The sequence below is a fragment of the Chaetura pelagica genome, unplaced genomic scaffold (assembly GCF_000747805.2).
Source record: "Chaetura pelagica isolate M959 unplaced genomic scaffold, ChaPel_1.0 scaffold147, whole genome shotgun sequence".
Lineage (NCBI taxonomy): Eukaryota > Metazoa > Chordata > Aves > Apodiformes > Apodidae > Chaetura > Chaetura pelagica.
In genome coordinates this window covers 463,017-488,292 of record NW_009954194.1, presented here as the reverse complement: position 1 = coordinate 488,292, position 25,276 = coordinate 463,017, and the positions used below count along the sequence as shown (strand labels likewise).

The 25,276-nt window shown below is 34.5% G+C and overlaps 1 protein-coding gene across 1 annotated transcript in view; it reads left to right on the top strand.

The window, feature by feature from the left end:
* Nucleotides 1–104: 104 nt before the first annotated feature.
* Nucleotides 105–25,276, top strand: part of NCAPG (non-SMC condensin I complex, subunit G) — a 25,743-nt gene continuing 571 nt past the window's right edge. The window contains exons 1-20 of the mRNA XM_010003123.1: nucleotides 105–212; nucleotides 782–991; nucleotides 1,829–2,057; nucleotides 3,465–3,610; nucleotides 4,545–4,629; nucleotides 7,446–7,638; nucleotides 9,671–9,820; nucleotides 11,915–12,055; nucleotides 12,615–12,738; nucleotides 14,040–14,129; nucleotides 14,291–14,470; nucleotides 14,917–15,027; nucleotides 17,139–17,258; nucleotides 18,760–18,996; nucleotides 19,310–19,491; nucleotides 22,171–22,345; nucleotides 22,757–22,918; nucleotides 23,494–23,665; nucleotides 24,363–24,455; nucleotides 24,877–24,958. Coding sequence (XP_010001425.1) covers nucleotides 105–212; nucleotides 782–991; nucleotides 1,829–2,057; nucleotides 3,465–3,610; nucleotides 4,545–4,629; nucleotides 7,446–7,638; nucleotides 9,671–9,820; nucleotides 11,915–12,055; nucleotides 12,615–12,738; nucleotides 14,040–14,129; nucleotides 14,291–14,470; nucleotides 14,917–15,027; nucleotides 17,139–17,258; nucleotides 18,760–18,996; nucleotides 19,310–19,491; nucleotides 22,171–22,345; nucleotides 22,757–22,918; nucleotides 23,494–23,665; nucleotides 24,363–24,455; nucleotides 24,877–24,958 — 2,990 coding nt within the window. The remainder of the gene's footprint in view (nucleotides 213–781; nucleotides 992–1,828; nucleotides 2,058–3,464; nucleotides 3,611–4,544; nucleotides 4,630–7,445; nucleotides 7,639–9,670; nucleotides 9,821–11,914; nucleotides 12,056–12,614; nucleotides 12,739–14,039; nucleotides 14,130–14,290; nucleotides 14,471–14,916; nucleotides 15,028–17,138; nucleotides 17,259–18,759; nucleotides 18,997–19,309; nucleotides 19,492–22,170; nucleotides 22,346–22,756; nucleotides 22,919–23,493; nucleotides 23,666–24,362; nucleotides 24,456–24,876; nucleotides 24,959–25,276) is intronic.

Genomic DNA, 25,276 nt, shown 5'->3' with positions numbered 1-25,276 from the left:
AGGGATATCCCCGTGCGGAAACTGCGTCTCTCCGCCTTCCAGGGACCATTCCGCGCTGCCGGAGTAGGGAACGCGTTACGTGACGGCCCCTTTTCTCTGCAGCCATGGGAGCCAAGAAGTTCCTGCAAATCAAAGAAGCCTTTCAGCTGGCCCAGAAGCCTCACCAGAACCTCGCCAAGCTTGCTGTGGCTTTGAAGAGCACCTATAACCAGGTACGCCTGCCCGTGGGGCGTGCCGGTGAGAGGGAGGCCCCTCAGCAGCTGCTCGGCCTTTCCTTCAGAGGGCGGGGGCCTCTTCGGCCTTGCTTCTCCTAAAATGAGCATTGTGGCCGATACGCTAATAGCCCTACAGCTTAAAAAAAAACCACAAACCAAGCCACACGCTAAACTGTCAGACACGGGTTTTCTTTCCTGCAAGCATGGGTGTGAGATCAGCCCACGGCAGGTAGTAGTGGTGTTTTTTGGATACCCCAGAGGTAGCTGTGACACAGGATAATAATGGAGGAGGATGTCGATTGCCTTTCTGAAACCTGCTAGCAGGTAAATGTAAAACTCCAGAATGAAGCCCAGCGGCCAAGGCATGTATCTGATGTGGCATTAAAGCAAAAGACTTAAGTGAAGAGTGCACAGCAGCGGGTGTGCCCTAGCTGCTGACTTTTAGCGCTTTGAAAATGTTAAACGGTAGCTGTCAATTATAGATTCATTTATTTTTCTGTGTTACTGCTTTTGAAAGATTAACCACGTATTCACCCTTTGTTGTGGTGTGATTTTTACGTTTTCAGTTTGAAGATAAAGAAGATTTTAATGAAAAGTTCATTCATTTCCTTAAGTATGCTATGATAATCTACAGACGGGAACCAGCAGTGGAGCAAGTGGTCAATTTTGTGGCTAAATTTGTTACTTCATTTTATGAAATGGAGAAAGAGGATGGTCATGAGGAAGGAGAACAAGATAATTTGCTTCTGAATTATGTGTTTAACTTTCTACTTGAGGTACAGTAACACATTATTAAATCTTCAACATAATAAACATAAACTTCATGCAGGGGGAAAACTTGCTGGCACTCTACAAACTAGAACTTAAAAAGTGAAAGCAAGGCAAAGCTAGTGGTTTATGAGTAACACCCTTTTCTTTTCACTCCCCCCGAGTAACCTGCCAACGGGATGTCAAAAGTGAGGCCCGTGAGAAAACATGAAGTGTTTTCTTAATGTGGCTGTAAGACGTTCATGATAGGCTTTACTGTAGACATATTTATAAGCATGAAACTGGAAGCGTTCTGGAAATTAATTTATACTGTTTCTTTGATAAGTAAAAATATTAAAAGGTTATTCATACAGGTCTCATATGTATTATTCCTTTATGCTTATTGCAAGTGTTACATGGAAAGAGGATCAACAGTTCCAGTAGCATGAAATCACAATTACATTTGCTTAAACTAGTGTTTTGACATGGAAAAAATTATTAATCATGCCAAGATCACTAGTCATCGTTGCTAATATATTTTTTCTTCTAATGTTTTATGGAGACAGGGGTATATTAGCTAATGTGTTGTAGTCTTACAGTTGTGTGGTAAGCATGTTTCTTCCTTTGTGAAGTCATTGTTAATTATGTAAAGTGCCACTGATCTATGTGATGGGCCGTAATTGTTTTCCAGTTTTATGACTTGTAAATTTTATTAAAAAGAAACTTAAATAGGAAAAGCCTTTGAGATACACAAGTGCATGTTTCATGTGCTGTATAGAATATTAACTACTTATATGTGTGTATTGCGCCTCGTGTTGGAAATGAGAAAAGTGTGATTATAAAATACTTTTTTTTCTTTCCCCAAGTCCCACAGTGCAAACAGCCATGCAGTTAGATTTCGAACATGCCAGCTTGTTAGTAAGATTTTGGGAAATATGCCAGAAAATGCCCAGATTGATGATGATTTGTTTGATAAAATTAATGGAGCTATGCTGATTAGACTTAAAGATAAATTTTCGAATGTGAGAATTCAAGCTGTCTTGGCTCTGTCGAGACTTCAAGATCCTAAGGATGAAAACTGTCCTGTTGTTAATAGTAAGTAATATTTTTTTCTTTTGTTTTAAGAACATTTTTTTTGGTCGACATTACTTTAAAATATTTTAAACTCTTTTAAAGCAATGAGTAAACAAATCCAAGAGACTATTTTTGTATTAATTTCTAAACTGTGGAGCTCTTTGCTAGAGGAAATTGTAGATGCAAGAGTTCTGCTTTTCAAGGGAGAAAGACAACTGCTTGAAGGAGAGACCCACTGGGGATTAAAAGACAAATCTTATTGGGCTCAGACTGCTCTGAACGAATGAAGGTGAAGTATGGTGAGAATAATGGTGTGGTGTGTTGCAAACTGCGAAGGAGAAAAGATACATTCTCACCCTCTAAGAACCTTTTTGTACTAATAATTGAATTGAATTTGTACAAAAACACTTAGAGGAGTAGAGATGATAATAGAAAAAATAATTTTGTCTCGAATTGTGGCTGGCAGCCCCATGAGAGGCAAAATGGTTACTGACATTGTTGACCTATGGTTTTTCTGGACTTTTTTTGGTTTTTTTCTACGCTCGTTCACCGATCGATTCCTTAAGGAGATCAGCACCTCTTGCACCCAGGCTTCTTGTTGCTGTTTTTGTGCCGATTGTGTTTCTTTGTGTATGGTATGACTCTTGACTAAGCCTTTACTTCCATTGCCTCGGGGCAGACGGCACTGTAGGTTTATAGCAGCACAACTGTTACGTAAATTGCCCTGTGATTAAACTTTACATACTGCCTTTTGTGAAGAGACTTAGCTGTTTGTTTTTTTTTTTTTTGTTGTTGTGAAGGTACCTTCTCTGAAATTGTATTTTCTAATTGTTTATACGTTGCTTTTTTAGGGGCAGATAAATTTCATAGTCAACCATAGTGTCACAGAGTAAGAAGATGAATTCAAGTATTCTCTGATTAAATTATTTTTGTTGTTGCTTTTTGAAATAGGGTCAAGAATACTCCAAAAAGCATTATGTGAGAAATTTGCTATCTGAGTTTTGGTAGGCTTAACGGAGATTGTAGTTTTCCAATTATAGGAGAATTTGAGGATTCACCTCAAAAGGGTCTAAAGCCACCGAATAGAGGTCTTAAGGAGCCAACGTTTGGGAGAATTTTTTTTTTTTATCCAGTAAATGACAGAGTGGTTATTTAAAGGTGGGATCTAGACTAGTAATTTTCAGAGTTAACCAAGGATCCTACTTATGATTGCAAATATTTTTGTAGTTGAATTTCTTTTGATATCATAGCTCAGTGTGTACTTGCCATAAAATCTTGGGGTTGTGACTGTTCCCTAAATTTGTATGAGCTATGCAGGGGTAGGTGAGGGGTTTTAATTACTGCTGATGTTTTTTTTTTTAGTATTTTCTTTTTTTCTATAATATTTCAAACACTTAGGAAAAATTATTATTACTATTTTACTTTCAGTTTACAATACATTGCTTGAAAATGATTCAAATTCAGAAGTGAGGCGTGCAGTGTTGTCATGTATTGCTCCATCAGCAAGGACTTTGCCGAAAATTGTGGGCCGCACTATGGATGTAAAGGAAGCTGTCAGGAAGCTGGCATATGAGGTAAATTGGATCACTTTAATATTAATTTCAAAGACTGACTTAAGAAAAAAGCTTTAAATATTTTATCGTATTTCACTGGTTAAACACTAAAAATTATCAAATAATTTATTTTCACTTACTGTAAGTTTGAGGGGGAGTGATTTAATACAAGTTTTCAAGTTAAAACTCCTGAACTTGCCTGCAGAACTTGCCTGATAGAAATGCCATGTGTGATAGAACTCTGCTTTTCAGGATCAGACAGGAGAAGTATATACATTATGTATACAATCTGTTGTTTTTTGTGTACGCATTCTGTGATGTTTGTGAAGCTTTTCTTCTCTGTTATTACATAATAGATAATTAAGTCAAGTTAGGATCACAGCAGTAGTCGTGTAAAGAAATTGTGGTTTTTTGGAGTTCCAATTTTGAGCAGTATTAATTGTTAGTTCTGTTTACATATAGGGGTAAGGGCAAGAAAATATGCTACCAGGTATGTTTCTTGTGCAGGCATCTTAGGCAAGATCTTAAACCAAAATGTTCTGTTCTTTCCACACAGAATCCACTCTGCCATTCTTTCTTTATGTTAATTCTGTTTTTTAACTGAACCTCTCTGTTAATAGGCTTTAAGAGAAGTATAGACTTCAGTCATTTCCTTGCTCTTGGATCTTTAAAAAGAGAATAATTTTCATATCTAGGTATATGCATTCAAGCACAGCTGCCAAGCTGCTAAGCTATTTAATAAAATTTATTCTTTATTGTATTTTACATTTTCTTCCCCCCCATAAGAATCTGCTTGTTAAAGTAGTGGTAGAAAGCTGATGGTATAGATATTAAAGGCTTTTGTTGCCTTATGATTTCTGTGGATGGATGAAACTGATAATTTAAAACCACAGACAGTTAATTCAGTTGTAATAATTTGTAGAAATATATTTTAATCTCTTTAATTCTCTTTAAGGTTTTGGCTGAAAAAGTTCACATGAGAGCTCTGTCAATAGCACAGAGAGTGAAATTGTTGCAACAAGGACTTAATGACAGATCTGGTAAGACAGCATCTTTCTCAACATCTTAATACAAATGTTGTAGAGAATACTTCCTAATGTTTTGGGGATGATCTATGTGGATGCTGTGATGGCAATAATAATGAGCTCAAAGGAAGTCATGAGGTACCAGGAAATGTTTAAGCACAAGAAATTCTACTTGGTGCTTTGGTTTTCCTGTCCCTTTATATTGTACAAACCAGAAAGGTATTGCACTTTCAAAAAGCTTGAGATATTAGGCTCTAAAATAGGACCAAATTAAAATGAAAAAACAATGTAATTAAACACAGAAGTATGAAAAATTTAATTGATTCCTTGTATTTTGAAACATTTTTCATTGCAGATACTTGTGTAACTAGCAAATATATTGAAGAATTGAAATGTAAACAATATCAATTTGATAATTGTTTAAAAATGTTTCATATGTACTTTCAGAGAGAAATATTTTCAGCCTGTTAGTTTTTAATTAGCTTGATTTTTAATGAAATTCTGACTGGCCCTTATTCATTTAATAATGAAGCAGCTCTATGCTTTTTCATGTCTTCTGTATTGTACATTTTTTTTATCTAAAGAGCCATTCAGAATGTACCCATAATTGTGTGTTGTGGTGTTGCTAAAAGATCAAAAGGTCACATGCATGTGAGTGAGAAAATTTTGGCTTTCCTACATAGAGCATTGCTTTTTTTTTTAACAATAGCAATATACACACAAATTTCACAATAAAAGCTGCCAGTTTTACTAACTGTTACTGTGTTATCCACATACTGTTTTTGGGAAGTCTATACAAAGCCCTGTTGAATTTTACTCCAAGAATTTCTCTTGCTTAGTGGTGTGTTGCTCGTGAACTGTGAGAAATATGACTTACGTGGATATTCTCTTTGAGAACAAGATAAAAATACTATATTCACTGGTAACTGAAGCTCTTAAAAGTGTGTTGTATAAGCATGTGTAGTTTTTTGGTCTACCTTTCTTTTTGGCCAGTTGGAGATCATGTTAATACATTCTTGACAGTGAAGGAAGAGGATCAGCTCAGAGCTTTCTTACACTGTACAGAACTATACTTGAAAATAAGTCCTCCTTCTGTATATTTTAATTAACATTTTATGCCACCCACTTGGAATTGTTCTTTAGTAGTTTAATGAAGTTTGTCAGATTTTATTTTTGTAGTCCAACACCCATATTCTGAATTAGTATTATCAGCATACTGTTTGACCTAACAGGCCACTTCTTTGCTGGCTGCCTTGTCTCCCATCCTGCAGTAATACTTGGTCTTCACAGATAATTCTGTCGTCTTAGGGTGAATGTGTTTCTGTTTTAGTTATCTTTCAAAACTGGGGGAGACACTACCTCCACTACTATTTCCTGTGATCCTTCATTTGTCAGGAACAAGGATTTTTGTATTCCATCACTGAGAAGGTACAGCCTTTCTACATGGCCTGTACTTCAGTGACGTAGAGGTGTTCAACATAAAGAATTGCCTTCCTTTATGATCCAGAGTAGATACGTTCTACTGTGGTGTCTATATCTCTTCTTTAGGATGATTCTTCATCCCAACTATTAAGGACTGGCTCTTTTTATTGGTGCTAGGATCACACAGGAGAACATCTACTGGGGTATATACATAGCCTCACTGATATTGTTGATATCAAATGCTCTTTGCCAGGTGGAAGAAGTTTATATTGCAAATCAGCTGCATTGACATTGGCTAGTATTCCCTCATTATGATCTGTTTTTCAAATTCTATAACCTTGATAATGTATAATTTTGTTGAATTTCCTTATCTGTGTAACTCCCAAGCTAACAAGCGAGGGACCTACTCATACAAGGCTCCTAGGTGGAAATTTTGGATATTTCTCCTTATCTACTGCAGAACAAGGGCTTATAATTATAACAACACCTAGAAGACATAATACATATTCTGCTTAGTTCTGCTTTTCAGGATGCATTCAGCCGTCAATTCTCCACTCATTCTTTTTATTCTACTACATTCTATTAGTTCATGCTTTTCACCTTCTTGGAGTGTTTTCTTATTCTTCGAACTTCTCATTCTTTCTAGGCATTTTTTACAGTCGTCTTGAACTCTTAACTATATTTAAGTGTTACGTGCTCTTTTTACTATAAGTTACATAAGACAAAAGATGAAAGTTGTCACAGCGTGTGGACTTTGTTTTCCTTACATTGAATGTTGTTTTCTAAAAGGAGCAGTCTTGTATTAGTTGCTAGTTATGCTTTTACTTCCACCAGAAAGGCCTTAGCCTTTCTACTTCCTTACTTAAATCTGTGTGTATGTATTAATGATGTATGTGTGCCAGATGGTCTCATAAATACTTTTTTTCTTGATTAAATAGTACTCTGCTGATCCAGAAACTATTGGTTCATTGTGGCAATGGGGAAGAGGGGTTTAAAGTATCCTTATATGAATTTCATAATCCTGTTGAATAACTGAATTAACATGAGTTCTCTGAAGCGATCAAGACTAAAGGTCTTTACAGTAGTATCCTGTCTCCAAAAGTGGTCAATACATAAATGTCTGAAACAAAGCAAGTATATAACAATGCTTCCTCAGAATATTTCCTTGTCTTACAAGAGTTCATGGTTTGTGCATTTTCAGGGTTGAGCTGCTGTCTTTGAATGTAACAATTTTTTGTAGAGAGGTTTTTGTTCCCTGTGGGAGGGAGAAAATATGTTGCCTCAAAAACATAGTAGTGCTCCATCTAGTTCTTGTTTAACGTTGGGAAAATGATTTGTGAAAGGATGTTGAAAACTTGGTGTTTTTTGACCTGTAATATTTTAAATCTTTCAAATTCCTCTATTATTAGATGCTGTTAAGGAGGTAATGAAGAAGAAGCTGCTTCAAGCCTGGTTAAGATTCACCGAAGGGGATGTTATAGAACTGCTTCATAGACTGGATGTGGAAGACTGCCCAGAAGTGGCCATCTCTGTACTAAATGCTATGTTTTCATTGTCTCCACTTCATGACTCTGTTCAGAGCTGTAAAAGCCTTGACAGCAGGTATGCAGATCACTTTTCATTTCCAAAACATTAGTATTTTATATCATTAAAGATGATACCAAAATGGGAGCAGGGTAACTATTACCTGTGATAGAAGATGCGATATTATAGTGTAAGCCATAATGTCTCCCTGATGTTTGTGTACTTAAATGTTTAGGATATGTGTTTGTCTGTTTTAAAAGATCTGTGTTCATCAGCTGAAAATGATTGTGCCAGATAAACCATGGGAAAAATGAAGTGTCTTTTGACTCCTTGTTTCCTGAACACCCCTCAAAATCACACTTTTGGAGTTTAAGAGGAGGCAGTAAAGTAATAAACTGAACAAGCTTTTCTATGAGTAACAACTTATAGTCTAATTTCATTTATTTCCTGTACTTTCTGTACAGTTTACAATAAAGGCAATGCTCTAGTTTAACTATAATTTGCCCTTATTTTAACCTGTGGTACAGAAAAAGCTCCTGCTCTCCCATTCCTCTTCTGTCTCAGTAGTGCTTCTGGTCTTTATCACAATTTTTCTAGTATTCTTTGGCTACCCTCTATCCTTTTTTCTGAGCTAGAGGCAGCACAATTTGGGATTGGTTCAGTTATCCATGAACTGGAAAACCAACCGGAATGGGATTATTTGACTTGTGTTTCAGCCTTCTTTAGGAGGTATTTTACTCTTACTAACAGAGCTTAACAAAAGTTGGTATTTTAGGGGCTTCTACCAAACATTAAGATGGGAAAGGAATTTGACTGAGTTCCTTAGCTATGAAGAAGACATGATGAATATTAAGATCCATAAAGTAAAAATGAGTTGGGGAAGAAAACAAGAAATTAAAACTTGTAGGAAATTGCTCATGAATACAAAGAGGTGTGAGAAGAAACAGCTCCAGTTGGGGCAACTAGAGTAGTGATTATTAACAGTAGCAGGAGTCTAATCTTGGGTGATAAGCTTAAATGACAGATTGTCACAGATTAAAAAGTGGTAACAAAATCTTATTCTATGTTTTGGGGGAAAATGTGTGATTACAGCATTTGAAGTGTCTTGTATTCTAGTGGTAGTTTATGATAGGTGTTTTGAAATTAGTAGATGGTACATGCATTGTGCTCCAAAGCTACAGATGTGGGCCTGTGTGGTTTTAAAAAAGCATCAATTAAGTTGAAAGAACTTCCTTATGGCCTTTGGAAATGTGCCAGTATCTTAAGAAGTTCAAAGGAAAAATGTATATAGTTACGGACTCGTCAATCTGACTTAGATCCTGCACAAAATAAAGTTTTGGTTCTGAAAGAGTGGGCTAACTGAGATTTATTTTTTTTCTTTTAAGTATATCTGTTAGACTAATGAGTGTTTCACTTACTAAGAAAAGAGTGAAAATACTCAGCTTGTAAAGAGGTTTAATTTCTGGAAAATGAGTAATGCAGTATCAGTATAATAAATGTTTAGAATTTTGAAGTCTGATTTCTGTTTGTTACATTTACTTTTGAATAAATATTTGTCAGATTAAGCCATCAGATGATCAGTTTTCATCAACATGTTGCTGTTTTATTTTCTTTTTGTATTTTGTGTAAAGGACCTAAAAGAAAACCAAAATTTTTATTTCTACTTTGCAAGTAAAATGGGGTTCAAGGGATTGAAAAGTGCCACTGACAGTGATACCCTATCGTTTCTGTTTTAAGAATTAATGCACAATTCGATGTTCTGCTTCTGAAAACAAAGACTATGTTATGCTTAATGTGGTAGAGACTATGATTACAAAAATGAGTGAGGGTCTGGTAAACTGAAGATGAGCTTACAGAGATGCTGAGAAGCAGTTCTGTTACTTTATGCATTTGACATACTATGATTGTTACTTGGAATATTGTGTGAAGGTCTTGTATTAAGTATAGAAGAAATTATTCATAAACAGAAGCTGAAAAATAATGCAGTTTTTGTGTTTCTGCAGATTAATGCACTTCAGTTTTCTAGACTTTTACAGAAATAATCTATGTCTGCATTTGTTTTATTTGATCTTATTTATCTTTCTGTATTTATTTATTTGGTTGCTTTTAGAAAACTGATTCCACTGGAAGACTTAACAGCTGAGAATGTTTTATATTGGAGATGTCTTTGTGAATATCTAAAATCAAAAGGTGAAGAAGGGGAAGACTTACTAGAACAGATATTGCCAGAACCAGCTGTATATGCAGATTATTTACTAAGGTATATTGAATTTAAAAAGAAATCTCTTACCACTAAAATACTTTATTTTTGCTTTTAAAGTAGAGAATAATTATTCAACTATTCATTTTTGCTCCAAAGCTAAAGCTGTGCTTCAAAAGTGCTTTTTGTTTTTTTAATTTTTTTTTAAAGATTTTTGAGAGTATTTATTTAAAAACTAAAAAGGAAATTTGTATCTTGAAAACAGTTTTTGCAATGTCCTTTTTTTTTTTGAGCTTGCAGAACCTGACACTTTTTTCATTGCTGTAAATTGTGAAAATGAAATTAACTTTGGCTGTTGTCCCCAAGATAAGTGTTTTTGAAACTGAAAGTTCATTCCTTTCTTTCCCCTGCTCAGGCAGGCATGCTTCCCAAAAATTTGTTTGAAGGCAGTGAGAGAGCTGCTAAATGAGCTGATTACAGAATGTATAGTGGAGGAAAAACAGTGAATATTCTGTTAAGTCAATCTTTTTGCGAGAGTGAAGAAAGGTAAATTTTTTTTCTTTAGCTTTAACATGGAATTTCATCATAATTTATCTTTGTGAACATGGGGAGTGCTGAGAAATCATAACGGAGGTATTGTACTTGTAAAATGTTGATTAAATCTTCCTGGAATTATTATAAAATAGACTTTCTGAAAAACACATTTTTTTTTAATGTGTATTTTTAATTGAAAAAACACGTATTTTCTCACTGCAGTGGGTTTAATATACTGGTAATACTCATACAAATCATGGCTACTTTTCAATGTGGAATGTACTAACATGTTTCATAAACACTTAATAAATTGTCTTTGCTTCCTTGATTTTTGAAGTGTGGATCCAGTCTGGTGGGTGTAAAATTATTAATTAATGTATGAGTGTATTAAAAATGTGTTCTCCAAGAAAAGGTTTTCTTTCTTCTACCTGTTGTTACTCAGAATGCCTTCAGTTATCTCCTCCTTCAGGAAGAGGCTGTTTAAGGCTAATTAGGTTTACTGGTACTTGTTTGTAGTATCAACTGTTAAACTATTCATTGTTGAGCTGTGCCATCGGTTGTTACCAGTAAGATTTGCAATTGTACAATCCAGGTCTTTATTTGCACTGTGAAATAATCAGTTAGGGAGGAGCAAGAAACTGCAAGTCCTTAATGCTTAAGAAAAAATGCAGGTTTTTAAGTGTCATTTAGATATTTTCCTATTATCTGGTACAGGTAACATTGTTAAATGACTAGAAACAGCTGCCTACATTGTAATTTCAGATGGTCTTGAATAGTAGCTACAAGCAAGGTTTTTGTCTTTTAAGTTGGAAGAGATGTTTCAAGTTTACTAAATCTAATGAGCTGTTGTCAAAAAGCATCTGCAAATCTGGTAAAAATAAGCATCTTTTACACAGCTCGTATTTGCATTTTATATATTACATTACATTCATTTTTGAATTCTGTACACAATACGTTTCACTCCAGATTTTCTGAATATGCATTCTCTCATCCATGGATAAAATTTTGATGAAAGAACAACTCTAGAAAAATAAATTGAACCAACTGATTACGTTTTCCATGCTATGTGGCTGAGTGTATCTGACAACAGATTGTTGTTCTGTGATGACATACTTAATCAGATAAAGAATTCAAAATTCATTGCACACTTCAGTGATTTTCTTGTGTTTTCTCTTGTAAGCAATATAACACTTGAACGTGTAGAAGAATAGACAGTACCTAAATATGCAGAAATATACTAGTTGTATATATGAGAAACAGTACAGGTATAGATTATTTGTAAGATCATGCCTTTATCCAGGGATACAACTGAAATAACATGTTCAAGCATACTTGCCGTTTTCTCTTTCTTATTGTTTTGCAATCAGAAACAAGTGAATTTGTTTTTTTTTCACTTAAGTAGCAATATTGCTAAACTTCATTATTTGTTATAAATAACTTTCTAGAACTCTTAATCTATGAAAAGGAGAACATAAGCCTAAATTTTTAAGGTTTGTAACTAAAGTAAATTACTTGTTTTTACAGGCCAGAAAAGAGGTGGGGAGTTTTGTGTTTTTTTTCTTTTTTTGACTTTCCAATTATGATTCTGAATGTAATTTTATCTATTCTGTTTGCATTCAGTTACCTTCAAAATATGCCAGTTCTTAGTGAAGAACAAAAAGAAGACTTTGCTTGTTTTGAAAACCTGATGACAAAAGAATTTATAGGGCAGCAACTGATTCTTATAATAGGCTGCATGGATACCATGGAAGAGGGAGGAAGGTAAGCTTAAATATAAAATCTGTTACTAAGCTTATTGCATTCAAGCCTGTGGACAGGCTGATCAAACAGACAAAATACAGTTCTAGTGCTAGATGGAAAAAAAGGCAAGGTCACTTTTATTGGCATTGTTCCCAAAAGTGTGCTAAATATCATCTGCTTATTTTTATTGCAACATGTCTTTTAATGCAGATGCAACATATTTTAGGGAAAAGAAATAAAATTGTTTTCTTGATATGAAGTTACAAGATTTTTCATTTGGAATACTGTATATAAAAGTTAAAGGAGATAAATTGATTGCTCCTTAGCAGATGACTTGTAGTAAGTAGCCTGTGTGTTTCTTACAATTATGAGCCCAGTCTGCTGAGGCCTAAAAGGTTACAGATGTTTTAGATGCCAGGCTGAACTGGACTCTGTTAACTGAGTGATTCCTATAATTTGAACAGCCTTTTGATATGAAGGAATAAGAGCAAGTAATCATACTAACTTAAAATGGGTGAAATATTAACTCATGTCTTCTGTTTTCTTGAATAAGCAAACATTGTTTTTTCTCTTAATGCAGAAAGCATGTGTTAGTTACTTTACAAAAGATTCTCATTTTACCTGCAACTTCACCAGCCCTTGTACCTTTGCTTGCGGAAACATTACTCAGTATTGTTAAGGATGATGACAGAAGGATTCAATTTGTAAGTAACGCTAAGGGCTCATTATTTTATAGGTTCTGCATTCCCTATCTATCAAACAAGCTTTACAAAGCTTTGTAACAGAAATATGAATTAAAATTTATTTTGTTTCAAAAAGCATTTGTATTCTGTGTCCCTCTTCCCCCTTTAATTTTTTTTTTTTTTTAACATAGCTGCTGTTGTTTTCTAAGGATCTTTAGGTTTTTGGCTGGTGTTCTAAATGTAATTGTCCAATTAGGAAAGTTTGACAGGCTGGTTCAAATTCCTTTGCCATATTACATCCAAATAGTTTTGATTAGAAGATTCAAAATGACAATAACTTACATTTCCTGGTTTCAGATTTCTCTCCTTTTAGTTGAGATGGGTACTAAAATCCCTTATAAGTATTCTATATAGTACAGTCTTTATATACAGCATAATTATTTAAACTTGACTTCTGTAAAATGTACCCTGGGTTTTACTCAAGTATTTCAAATGAACCCTGGGCTTCAGGAAAGTGATGACCTTCTGAAAACGTCAATCCAGTGTGTAAAGCTAATATATAGGTTTGTTAAAGGATTATGATGAAAGAACTATGGCAATCTTTGCATTATAGTAGAATAGTAACAGTCAATGTTTGCATTTCTAGTATTCTGGTGAAATAAACTGATTCAATACATTCTGTTGATTTGGGTACATCTTGAGAGAAAGTTAAAATTAAACTGAAATTATATGATACTAGATACATAAAATTAAGACTATCCCATCTCAGTCTTTAGTTTTCTTCATATTTCATCTAATTTTTTATTAACTTAATGGGTCTGACTTTAAAGAAACCCCCATACCAACTGAAAAACAGCTAGTTCTGGTTCTGTTAATTTGGCTTGAAATTATATTATTTACGTCGCTTCTAATACTACATATGGTGGTTTACAGACCTTTAAATGATAGTGTTCTTAGTTATATTTTGACTGAAGTAGTAACAGATGAAAATCCTTAGTGTCATTACTGATAATTCTTTTTAAAGCATGTGTTCAGATCTAGATGAGATGGTGCATGTGAACTGTTGGCATGGAAACTGCTAAACTTATTCATGCATATGCAGTCTTTTATTTTCTTGCTTACCTTGGTAAATGGTAGCAAATACTGGACTTCCAATGGTTAGACTGTATTGTCAAGTGGAAGATTTATTTGCAGTGAATTATCTGTTAAGGAAAATCGCACAGATGTTCCATACTTTTTCATATTAAATTTGGAAAAGTTAGGTGCTTACTGTATGACGTGTGAGCTGAAATTAATGGCACTAATACACTTTGTAACAATAGATTGCAGAAATTATATCAGAAGTTCGTGAGCCAATTGTTACAGTTGACCAGCCTGTTGATGCTGCTGAATTAAGAAAGCGGGAGCTTAAGGTAAGCAGATTTTACCTAATAAGTAAAATATTTTTAAAGTATATCTATCTAAAAAAAGTTTTACATGTTAGTGTATTATTAGCTTGTGTCAATAGTGTATTGTTGGCTAATACCTTGAAGGTTATAGTGTTATATTAATTTTTTTTCTTAATTTATTTCAGTTGGCTGAAATAAAAGTGAAACTCTTTGAAGCAAAAGAAGCTTTGGAAAAATGCATTACTCTACAGGATTTTAATAAAGCATCAGTATTAAAAGAGAAAATAACTGAGTTGGAAGACACAAAAAATGATCTTATAAAAGAAGCAGAGCAACTTGAAATTAAAGAAATGCGTGTGGAGAAGGTCTCTTTTCCCTTTCTGTGTTCCTAAGTGCTGGTTATGTTTTGGCATTTATTCATAGTTTTAAGAAAGTGTAGCTCGGCTTTGTATCATCTAAATTTTTAAAATAAAAAATGAACATTTAGGGTATTAATATTCTCCTTCTGCACATATAGAAACTCTAGCAAAAATAGATTGCAAAGTGCTCTTTGGCTTTGAGCAACTAAAGAATTTTAAATGGGCCTTGGTTTTACTGCTTTTACTCTTAACTAACTGAAAATATGAACCTCAATCACTTTTCATAGAAATGTATAGACAGATCTTGATTAATATTCTTGCACAACAGATATGTAGTAGACAGGAAATATTTATTTAGATTGGGAAAAATGATTATTAATGTTCTCGTTCTTCTTATCACAAACACCATTTGTGTTAATTACTTTTTTCTCTTCTCCCTGACCTGCTTGAAGAATGATCCTGAAACATTGTTGAAGTGTCTGATGATGTGTTACGAGCTTCTGAAGATCATGTCCCTTTCTAAAGGAATTGATTCAACCATCAATGAAATCATTGAATCTCTGGTATGTAGATATAAATAGACTTTACATTATAATAAAAATGGATCCTGGCAGGTTGGTTTGTGATTGTTTCACAATCACTTTGCTCTATTTATAGTGCTGTGTCTGGTGCTTTTAAGCTATCCCAGAACCTACTGTCTTGAAGGTGCAGGCCAGGTATACTGTTCTGAGTTCTCAGCTTCTATGCTAAAACTGGTTGTGGCAGACAAATACTAAAATAAAACAGGAATATGGTAAATATTTGGCTGATGTATGACACGGTTGGACAGTGCTGAATGATGTTGTGCTTAGGCATCTTCTTGCTGCCCTTGCTTGTACTTTATTTACTTGGATTTTCTATTGGCCAAAGTTATGAGTTCTCTGATAGAGAAAAGGGATTTTAAATTTTTTTAATTTTTTTTTTTAAGCAGGTCACAAGCTTTTAATCTAGGAGAGACTGGAACCTATATAGACCTTGCTTTCATCCCTTCCATGTACAAGGAAAGATGTTTGGGGGTTTCCCCTCCCCCGACTTGTTTTTTAGCATCTTTGAAGAGAGAAATATTTCTGTATTGAAATATGAGGCAGTGACATTATAGACCTCTTTTAATTGCAAGATATACTTCCTAGTTTTCATTGAGGACAGTATGCATTTTAAGATTAACATTCCCAAATAACACAGACTTTTAACTGTTACTGAGTGTGCAACAAAATGGAAAAAGGTAATAATGCTATTGCATGAATACATGGTGCACCCACATGGGAATAATCTGCAATTCTTATTCCATCTATCTAGAAAGTTTGTATTTGAATTGGAAGTGGTTGAGGCATGGGCAGCAAGAAGTATGGGATGGCTTATCTATGAAGAATTACTAAGTAGATTTCCTCTTTGTGATCTAGAGAAGAGAGGAGTTGGGGGTAGGGTCTGAGAGGGAGCAAAAGTCATAGGATGTGAGTGTTACGCGGAAAGTGAATAACGATTGGTTGATCACCCCATAAAGCTAGAGACTAGCAAGCTCAGAACTAATTAAATCAGTTGATTCTTCATGTAATATATAGTCCATGGAATTCCTTGTTGCAGATTGTGTGCATGGTGAACACTTACATTTCAAAGGACAATTAGAAAGTTTTAAGATAAGTAAATATTAGGGAATGATTAGGTAGATAGGAACAACCTCCCAGCTGGTGTGTCTCAGCTGCAAATTGTTGGGACCTTGACAAGAATTCTTGAAAGAATCTGCTTAGTCTATTTATGTAATACTTGATAGGAACTTGATTTTGATATTTTTTTTTGTAACAAGACAATGGTCTAAGTCACTTGACTCAGTATGGGCATTCTTAAAATTCAAACAGCAAAGAAAATTCCAGCATCAGTTTAGATTAGCCTCAATGTAGTAGAACCATAACTGATTTTTTTCAAATGTATAGAAGAATTAGAAAACCTAATTAGTGATTTTTTTTTTTACCTCCCAAACCCTTTTTTTAATTATTATTAGGTCTGTCTTTAATTTTCACATTTCTTGTTTATTTCACTTTTCTTTCTCCAAGATCCTGCTTTCCTATTTTTGTTCCTGCTGGGTTTTCACATATTAAACAATCTGGAATATTTTTGTTGTTATTTAAACTTGTTAGTAAATGCAAAAACATAAAATTATGTCCTTGTTATGTTCACCCTATATCTAGTCTGGCTTTCCTTTTGTGTGGAGTTCTAACATTGTCTTCTGAAAGCTATTCCAAGTATATGAAAGTGGCATCTGTATTTTGCAACTTGGAACTCGGTGTCATTTCTCTGCAAGACTGATAATGTCTTTTTTGAAGCAATGTGTATTTTTGTTGTGTATTTATTTTTTTTTAATTTCACAATGAGTGGTGAACTCAGTTTTATTTGAAAAGGATTTCCTGAACACAAAGCAAAACACTTGTGATTTTTGCCACTATTTTATTGCTGATATCAAAAAGCATACCCAACCTGCTTCTGTTTATATCTAGATAAGTGGAGAATATAGTAGTTTCCACTTTCTAGTCCTGTATCAAACTAAACTATTTTTCATCTCAGGGTAGGCACATTTCAGTAGTCAGTTTTATATTTTCAATATATGTATTTAAACTATAAAATCTGATATTATTGTTTCCAGATACTTCCTGGCATAACTAATGTCCATCCAGCTGTGAGAAATATGGCAGTTCTGTGTTTGGGTTGCTGTGCCCTTCAGAGCAAAGAATTTGCCCGGCAGCAGCTTGCATTGCTGTTACAGGTAAAATGTCTGATGGAAAATAGAAAGAGATGGCCTGTGTGACTAAGCTAAAGCTAGTCTCATATCTTTAACAAGTTATTCTACTTAGTTGTGTTGTTTGAGAACCAGTGATTCCTGATTTCTTAAAGATCTGGAGAGCATGTTTTTTTGTACATTTTTCTGATGTCTAACAATATTCAAGCTTATATTCTATCTTGGTAGTAGCTCTTCTTTCCTTTGTGAGGTCACCTGTTGTCTTGAAAGTCTGTAGAAATTCTTTATCTGAAAGCTCTCACTTTCTCTTCCCAAATCTGAATTAAATTGGTCACGTATTTGTTATTAACATAGAGAAGAGGAGCTGTAGTATTCTGTAAGCCTTCCTTTCTTGGGAAACCAAATTAAAAATTTAACTGTGATTGTTTTTACATTTCTGTTAAATTCTTACCTGTGGTCTTGAGTGTGTGATCTAATTTCTGAATTATGAACTTTGTATGGATTAAGTAAGAGTTGTTAGAGAATAAAGCAATATTCAAACAAGCAAACAATAGCATGGCCAAACATCTATGAATATGGAATATGTTGGGTGCCATAGTACCCACATTTCCCACGTTTGTGGTAAACGTTCTGATGCTGAGCTAATTATTATAAAGATGACACTATTGTAAACTTCTCAGACTCTGTCTTTGAGAGAACTGTAGATGACTATCATACTTTATTAAGAGTATGTTTGCATACACACTCAAGAGCTGACATCAGGTGTAAAAATCATCTGCTTGTCTCAGACAAGATGATGGAGCTGTCAGTTGTAACAGGAGAACTTTGGGTTCCTAAAGTTAACAAATCCTATCATTTTTAATTTGCCTATGAGTATGTTTCAATAAAAATGTTTGTTTGCTTAGGGAGGATTTAAGTTGTTTTACCAGCTTAGAGTTTAGACTTCAGTCATTTTCTGTAGGTACTAAAACCCATGTTCTTGGAGTAGGCTGCCATCAAAAGCAGGGTGTTGGGCTGAACACATCTAGGATCTCTTGGCTAAGTCACAATGTACGGTTTTATTTGAATGTTAGTAACCAGACCAAGTTTGACTTTTATTACTGTTCTGCTCCCTGCTGTCTTTACCTTCTATTTATTTTAATTAAACTATGCAGTACTAGAGCAGGGATTATCTTATGTATTTTTTCTGAAGGGCCTAGCACTACGGAGCTACTATAAGCAAGTAGACTTTCTGTTTGTTCGATGTCTATTTAGAAGTTGAACAATAACATTTAATCTCACTGAGAGAAATTTAGTTGATTTTATGTAATGGAAATTGCACAGATGATTTGATAAATTCTTTCCCAGACTGTATTATAAATTCAGGTTTAAACTTGTATTAGACCTTCCTCAAGTCTGAAATTTGTCCCAAGTATTATAGAAAGTTTTCCAAATTAAAACTGTCTTATGAAAGCAAAAAACCTTAGTATTCTTAATGTTAACATTGTTGGTCTACTGTAAGATGATGTATTTTCCTTATTAAACCTAGGTTTTACAAATAGATAATATAAAGGTAAAACTCAGTGCTTTAAAGGCAATCTTTGATCAATTAATGCTGTTTGGGATCGAGCCGTTTAAAGCTGGAAGAGGCAGTGACTCTCAGAGTGAAGATGTACACATTAGAACTGAAAACTGTGAGGAAGAAAGTAAAACAGTAGAGGAGGAAGAAGAGACTGCCACGGTTCACAGCCTCCTGCAGCTTCTTTCTGGTTTCTTAGACAGTGAGGTAAGAGGCATTATAACATTTGCGTTAATTTTGTATTAAAACGTTTTTTGCATTCTATTAGGTTGCATGTGAACATTACATGATGTGTAATTGATATTAATGGTTTAATGTTAAAATAGTTGTCCTAGAAAACTGACCCCAGCTGTGACACTGATAGACTAATGTTACTCTTGAGCTAGCTTCGAATTTTGTGCAGGTACAAACACATAAATGTAGAGGGTTGACTGGCAAAATGAGACATAGACTATTATTATAAAACTATTAGTGAAAACTGCTGTGGTTCGTATGTTGTGTATATGATGTTGTTCTTCAGTTTCCAGAACTTAGGACAGAAGCTGCAGAAGGCATAGCCAAACTGATGTTCTCTGGGAGGTTGATCAGCGCCAAGCTGCTTTCTCGCCTTGTTCTGTTGTGGTATAACCCAGTGACTGAAGATGATACACGGCTTAGACACTGTCTAGGTGTTTTCTTCCCTTTATTTGCTTATGCAAATAGGTATGGCCTTTGTAAATGATTATGTGAAAAGACACATTGATGTAGCACCTTTAGGAACCAGTTTAGATTTTGCACATGCAGAAGTTGCACAAATGCAAATTAGGTGTAGAGCTCTGTTTCAGCCTCCTGTGCATATTACTTCTGGATGTACATAATCTCAATCTATGACTTTTCTGAAGACTTTCCATTAATTCCCTCTTACCCCTCTGGCCTTCCACTTTTTTTCTTTCCTAAGCCTATAATTGAAACTATTCTTCAAGATACTGAATAAATGATGAATTGTAAAAGATGTGCTTTACTTATTTATGCTGTTGAGCGTTACAAGTATTCTTTCAAGTGTCACTAAAAAGTAGCTAGAAGGAATGCTTATAAAGAAAATAATTGGTGCCAAGCAGATACCAAAGCAGCAGGCTGGTTGTTTGTAGGTTTTTTTAATGAAAGAATACTTCAGTTTAAATTCATAGCAGATTAAAAATCTGTTATTTTGGTAGTGGACACAAGAGGTAGAGAGCTTATGTATGAGGATAGGAACTTAAATAATAATTCTTATATATTTTACCTGCTCAAAGAAAAAAGAAAAGTAACTTGCTTTTAAGTTGCTGCTAGTTGTTTTGGCCAGTCTGAACTAGCAAAGTTTTCTGCTTTTTATTCTTATGGTTAAGATTTAGTTTAGGCACGTTATTTATTACCTTATCTATTTTTCCCAACCAAATTGAATTTTACTTCTTGTGGCCTATAAATTGTCGCATTAAGAGGAGTAGTACAAAGGGAAGTTGGTCTAGAGAGGAAAAATCCCCAAATGTATTTTGCTTTTGTCAGAAGACAAAAATGAATTTAAGCTTTTAACACTGATACTTTTGCCTGTGAATGTCTTTTTCTGACCCTGTAGATTTTCTTTTATATATTTATATTTTGTTTATCATGAGTGCTAATGATTGCCCACCTGAGTAATTCTGTATATTTCAAAGTCATTTGCAAATGAGGCAACTCATCTGGCATCTCACAGACTATCTTTTTCTTGAAAGGAAATACATGGTGTATGCTTAAAGTAAAAATTGGAATATTCAGTGTAGAAAAAAACGCTAAATCTTTGGCTTACTGATTTGGAATCTCTGTTTAGCTAATTTAGTTGATTTTCTCTCTCAAAATAGTATCTTCATTCTGGATCACAAGCAGTTAATTTTAAGATGAATTGTGTAGTGTCTTGGCTTACCACTATTGTATTTTCAGAAGAGTACTATTATTTGCGTCCCTGCCCATGGTAAGAGGGTTGGAACTAGATCCCTTGAAGTTGAAACTTTAAGGTCTTTTCCAACCCAAATCAGTCTATGATTCTGTGATTACCATCTGTAATTCAGAACTGTCTGCAAAGTTGCCAGTCACAAAAAAACCCCAAACCAACTCAGTTAATGAATGGAATTTGTCTGAGGCTCATACCTGATTTTTGGTACTGATCTCTCACCAAAGTTTAAAATTCCATTTGTGTTCTGATTGTTGCTCTGTTAACCTCTCCATCTGGTCACAGATATAATCAAGAGGCTTTTAAAAATTAAATATTTTAACTCTGTGTGAGGAAAAAAAAATATTTATGCTGACTTCTGTAAATACTCTGTCAAGTCATGCTAATAATAGGGACAGGATTCTGTGACCAGTGAACAATTCTTGTTAGTGAAATGTTTTCTAAATAGTAATAAACTCGCTGGCAGCCTAAGAGGAGAAAGTTCTGCCTATATGCTAGCAGACTTTTTTTTTTTTTTTTTAAAGTTATAGGAAAGAATCTGGTAAAGCACGACTGAAGTATCATTCAATCTAAAGTCTTAAAGCTTCTGAAAGGAAGAGTTCTTGCTTCCATTCTTGCTTGCCCCAGTTTTCATGCTCTGAAGGTATTTGGCTAGCCCATTTGGCTCAATAATTCAGCAGCAAACAATCTGCTTTTTTGAAATCATTTGTTTAGTAGTTAGTTGTGTTCAAACTGGAGGTTGATAAGTATCAGAAACAAAAAAGGCTTCACTTCACCAACTAGTACCTTGTACCTTTTTGAAATCTTACCTTTTTAAATTGTTTTGACCTGTTTTGTGGAACAGCACTTTTAGAAAACTTGCTGCAGAATCAAGTGCAACATTATTTTTAGGCTTTCTTGGCAAGAGTTATTAACTCTTCTGAGAAAAGAAAGCACAAGTATTTCTTCCAAAAATCTTGTTAACCACTGTGTTTCTTTGCCAGGCTTCCTTGTGTATTTTTCCCAGGCTTCCTTGCTTTCTTACACAACAAAAAGTATCCCTGAAGGAAAATGATAGCTGGAAGGAGGAATGAGCAGGAGACAGATTAATTTAAATAAAAGATTGAAAGAAATGTATTTCTGTCCCTTAAGAGGGAGTATGTGTATATAGAAAAGTTAGGTTTTCAGTAATAAGGATGAACTTTGAAACTCTTCAGAGACAGGAAGTATTAAGACTTACTTGAAATATCAGGTGCTAACACTTAAAAGAAATTGGTTCTGTGAAGCAGTCTTGATATCTTGGTCCTGCTGGCTGTCTCTACCAGGGCTGGTTGCTCCTGCTTCACTTTGATATATTGTAATAGGTCTGTGAACTTTCATCGCAGAAGAGAAAGTTTAGAGGTGAATTAATGTTTAATTTTGTCTCATCTTGCTACTAACGTTTGACTCAATTGAAACAGGTCTAACCAGGAGTGCTTTGAAGAAGCTTATCTCCCAACTCTTCAGACATTGTTAAATGCTCCTGTGACTTCACCTTTGGCTGAAATAGATATCAGTAATGTTTCTGAACTGTTTGTGGACCTGACCAGACCAAGTGAACTGAAACCTCAGTCTAAAAAGTCTCAGGACTATCAGGTACAGTAAACTGGAGGAAAAGAATGTTTGTGTCTAGAGATTAAAAAACTGATTCTCTTCTCTAACTTCTATCTGTGTGGGCCTCTCTGAGAATTCCTAGTATCAGAAGCTAGATGAAATGAGTAACTGTTCAGGTAATGAAATCTTTTAGCTTTGCCTCCCTACTTCCCCAATTTCCCCTCCCTCTTACAATTAAAAAATGCTGGTAGGAACTTGCACCCTGACTAATTCTCTGTATTGGGAACAGCACTTAGGAAAATGAGTATGTGTATGTGCTCAAAATACTGCATCTTAGGAAAATGTTTACTCTGTATAATTAGTTATTAGCTTCTTAAATCACAATGACCTTGTTATTGTCTTTTGTAAATACTTCCCAGTGAAATTCTGATATCTAATTTATTTCCTTTACAGGACTTAACAGTGCATGATAGTTTAGCAATGAAAATATGCAATGAAATCTTGATGGATCCAGCTGCACCAGATGTTCGTATTTATGCCAAAGCTTTAAATTCACTAGAACTCAGTAGTTCTTCCACAGAGAATCTTCTTGTTCTGCTCAATGAGATTCTAGAGGTAGTATAAAAATAACATGGTTCTTATTTTCTAACCATTAGCAATCTAATACACTGATATGCTTAAAATGAAGTATCTTTTGTTCAGTATGACAATGTGACTGGAATTTCGCTTTTAACCAGTCTTTGAAAATAATTCTGAGTAATTTCCAAAAATCTAAGTTGATATAACTGAGTGTTATGGAAGTTTTTACATGGTTATTTTTATAATTATTGAAAAAATAAAGTAAAATTTGGGTCTGTGACAGAGGAAGACTATGGTGTATAGAAATATTGAAAAGAATGCTGATCCACTATGGGCATATTATCCAGAGGTAGCTATGCTCCAGGACTCAGCTGAAAAAGTTCAGTTACTTAAATGATCTTTAAGTTTCTTTTAAAAAAAAGTATTTTGGGGTTTCAGTTCCTCATGTTGATGGAGCAAGTGTTTCTTTTTCTGACTTGACGGATCATCTTCATGTCACACGTATCCTTCGTACAGTAAATTCAACTAATCCTACTAGTGTGTAAATTTAATGGATAAAATAAATGGTTGTACGATTAAGTAGCTTTTAATATTAAATGTCTAATCTCCAGAAAGTCAAAGATAAACTGTGTCAAAGAGCTATTGAGAAGATCAAGATGAACTTGACCAAAGGTCCTAATGTGGACAAAGACCACTTTGAGAGGACAGAGGAAACGGGGGGTTTTGAAAGGACACAGGAAACTGACATGACATTATCTGAAAATACTCTTCAAAATGAAGAAGGTAATTCAGGAGAGGTGTGGCTTAGTATTAGGTGTGAAACAGATTTGTTAAGATGTGTATGAAAACCAGTTTTAGTTCCCAACTGATTTGGAGGTCTGGGCAGCCCAACGTCTATCAGTATAATTAAAGACTAAGGCAAAAAAAACTTTGAATCTCTGCTTTTTCTTAATTCCTATTAGTCTGGTGACCATCTTCAAAACATACCAGCCCAATGTTTTCTTTAGACCTTCTATTGCTTTTAACATACTTCAAAAAAACCCTTGTTATCTCACACAGCACTGGCCAGTTTAAACTCTTACCAGAGCTCTGGCCTTTCGTGTCTTCACACGTGTGAACTACAGCTCTGTAGTCTTCCAGCAAAGCCTGACCTTGCTTCCCTGGATCGTAGAAGATTTTTCATCTTGAGCTTCCCTTTTCAGCCAAGGTGGCCTTCTACCCCATTTGCTTGATTTATGACATGATGGAAAGGGCTAAACAATTGTCAGGAATAGGTTTAATGTAATAGATATATGTTGGGGCAGGATTATTGCTGAGTGACATTTTAAGCTTCCTTCTAGCTTCTAATTTCTAGTTAAAGGGAAAAGTGATGTTAAAATAGTGTGGCTTTTTTATATAGCCAAGGCTTAAAATACTGGTACTCTGGATAAATTAAATGTTGATTATCTATGACTTCTGCATGTGCTATTCTGTTTAACAGAAAATTGTAAAGATGCTCTTCATACTCCAGTTGATGAGGCTAAAAGAAAGACAACTGCAAAATTAAAATCCACAAGAAACAAAGCTGGCAAAGGTATGCACTAGCCTTTTCTGGCTACAGGACTAGTTGTTTTGAATAAAGTAATTTCATACTAACTTGAACATACAGATAAAAAAACATTGTCTTCATACTCTTTAGACTTTGGAATTTTAGTAGTTGAAAGATTAAAATCACTTTTGTGGATGTGTTTGTGCTGTTAGATTCTCTCAACAACAGAGACTTATTAAAAAAAACAACATCCTGCTACTGGATTTCAAGATAATTTCGTCAAAGTCATTTACAGCAAAATAGAGGTTTTATGTTGATTTATTGGTTTCATTTTGTCACCACATTCTATTTGTGGTGACTGCATATTTATTTTTTTCAATGAAATATCCAACACTGGATAAAGATACAAAACTAGTGTAAGAAGAGAAATGGTATGATGTGAAAAGAGACTTTTGCTTATCCTTAGGACAACGGAGAGCAGCAGCAGCAGGAGAGAGGTCTGTGAGCAGAAAGAGAACTGGCACAGCTGCGAAATGCAGTAGTGAAAGGTATATCTTTCCACTATCAGAACCACAATGTCTGTTCTAGCAAGGAATGTTTTTCTTTCCCAAAACCTACATCTTTTTAATATTCTCTATTTCTAATACACATAAATATGTAATAAAAAATTTACTTGAACTGGTAATCTTGAGACAATTAGCAGGTTTGACAGCTTCACATTTTACTATCGTGGCTTAATAGCCTGGAACTTTTTTTAACATACCTTGCATGTAGAGATAACATACATTCTAGCTGACAAAAGTTGGATTTTTGGCTTCTATTATTACTCTTCTTCAAAGCACTATTTTTAATAACTGTTCTGTGGA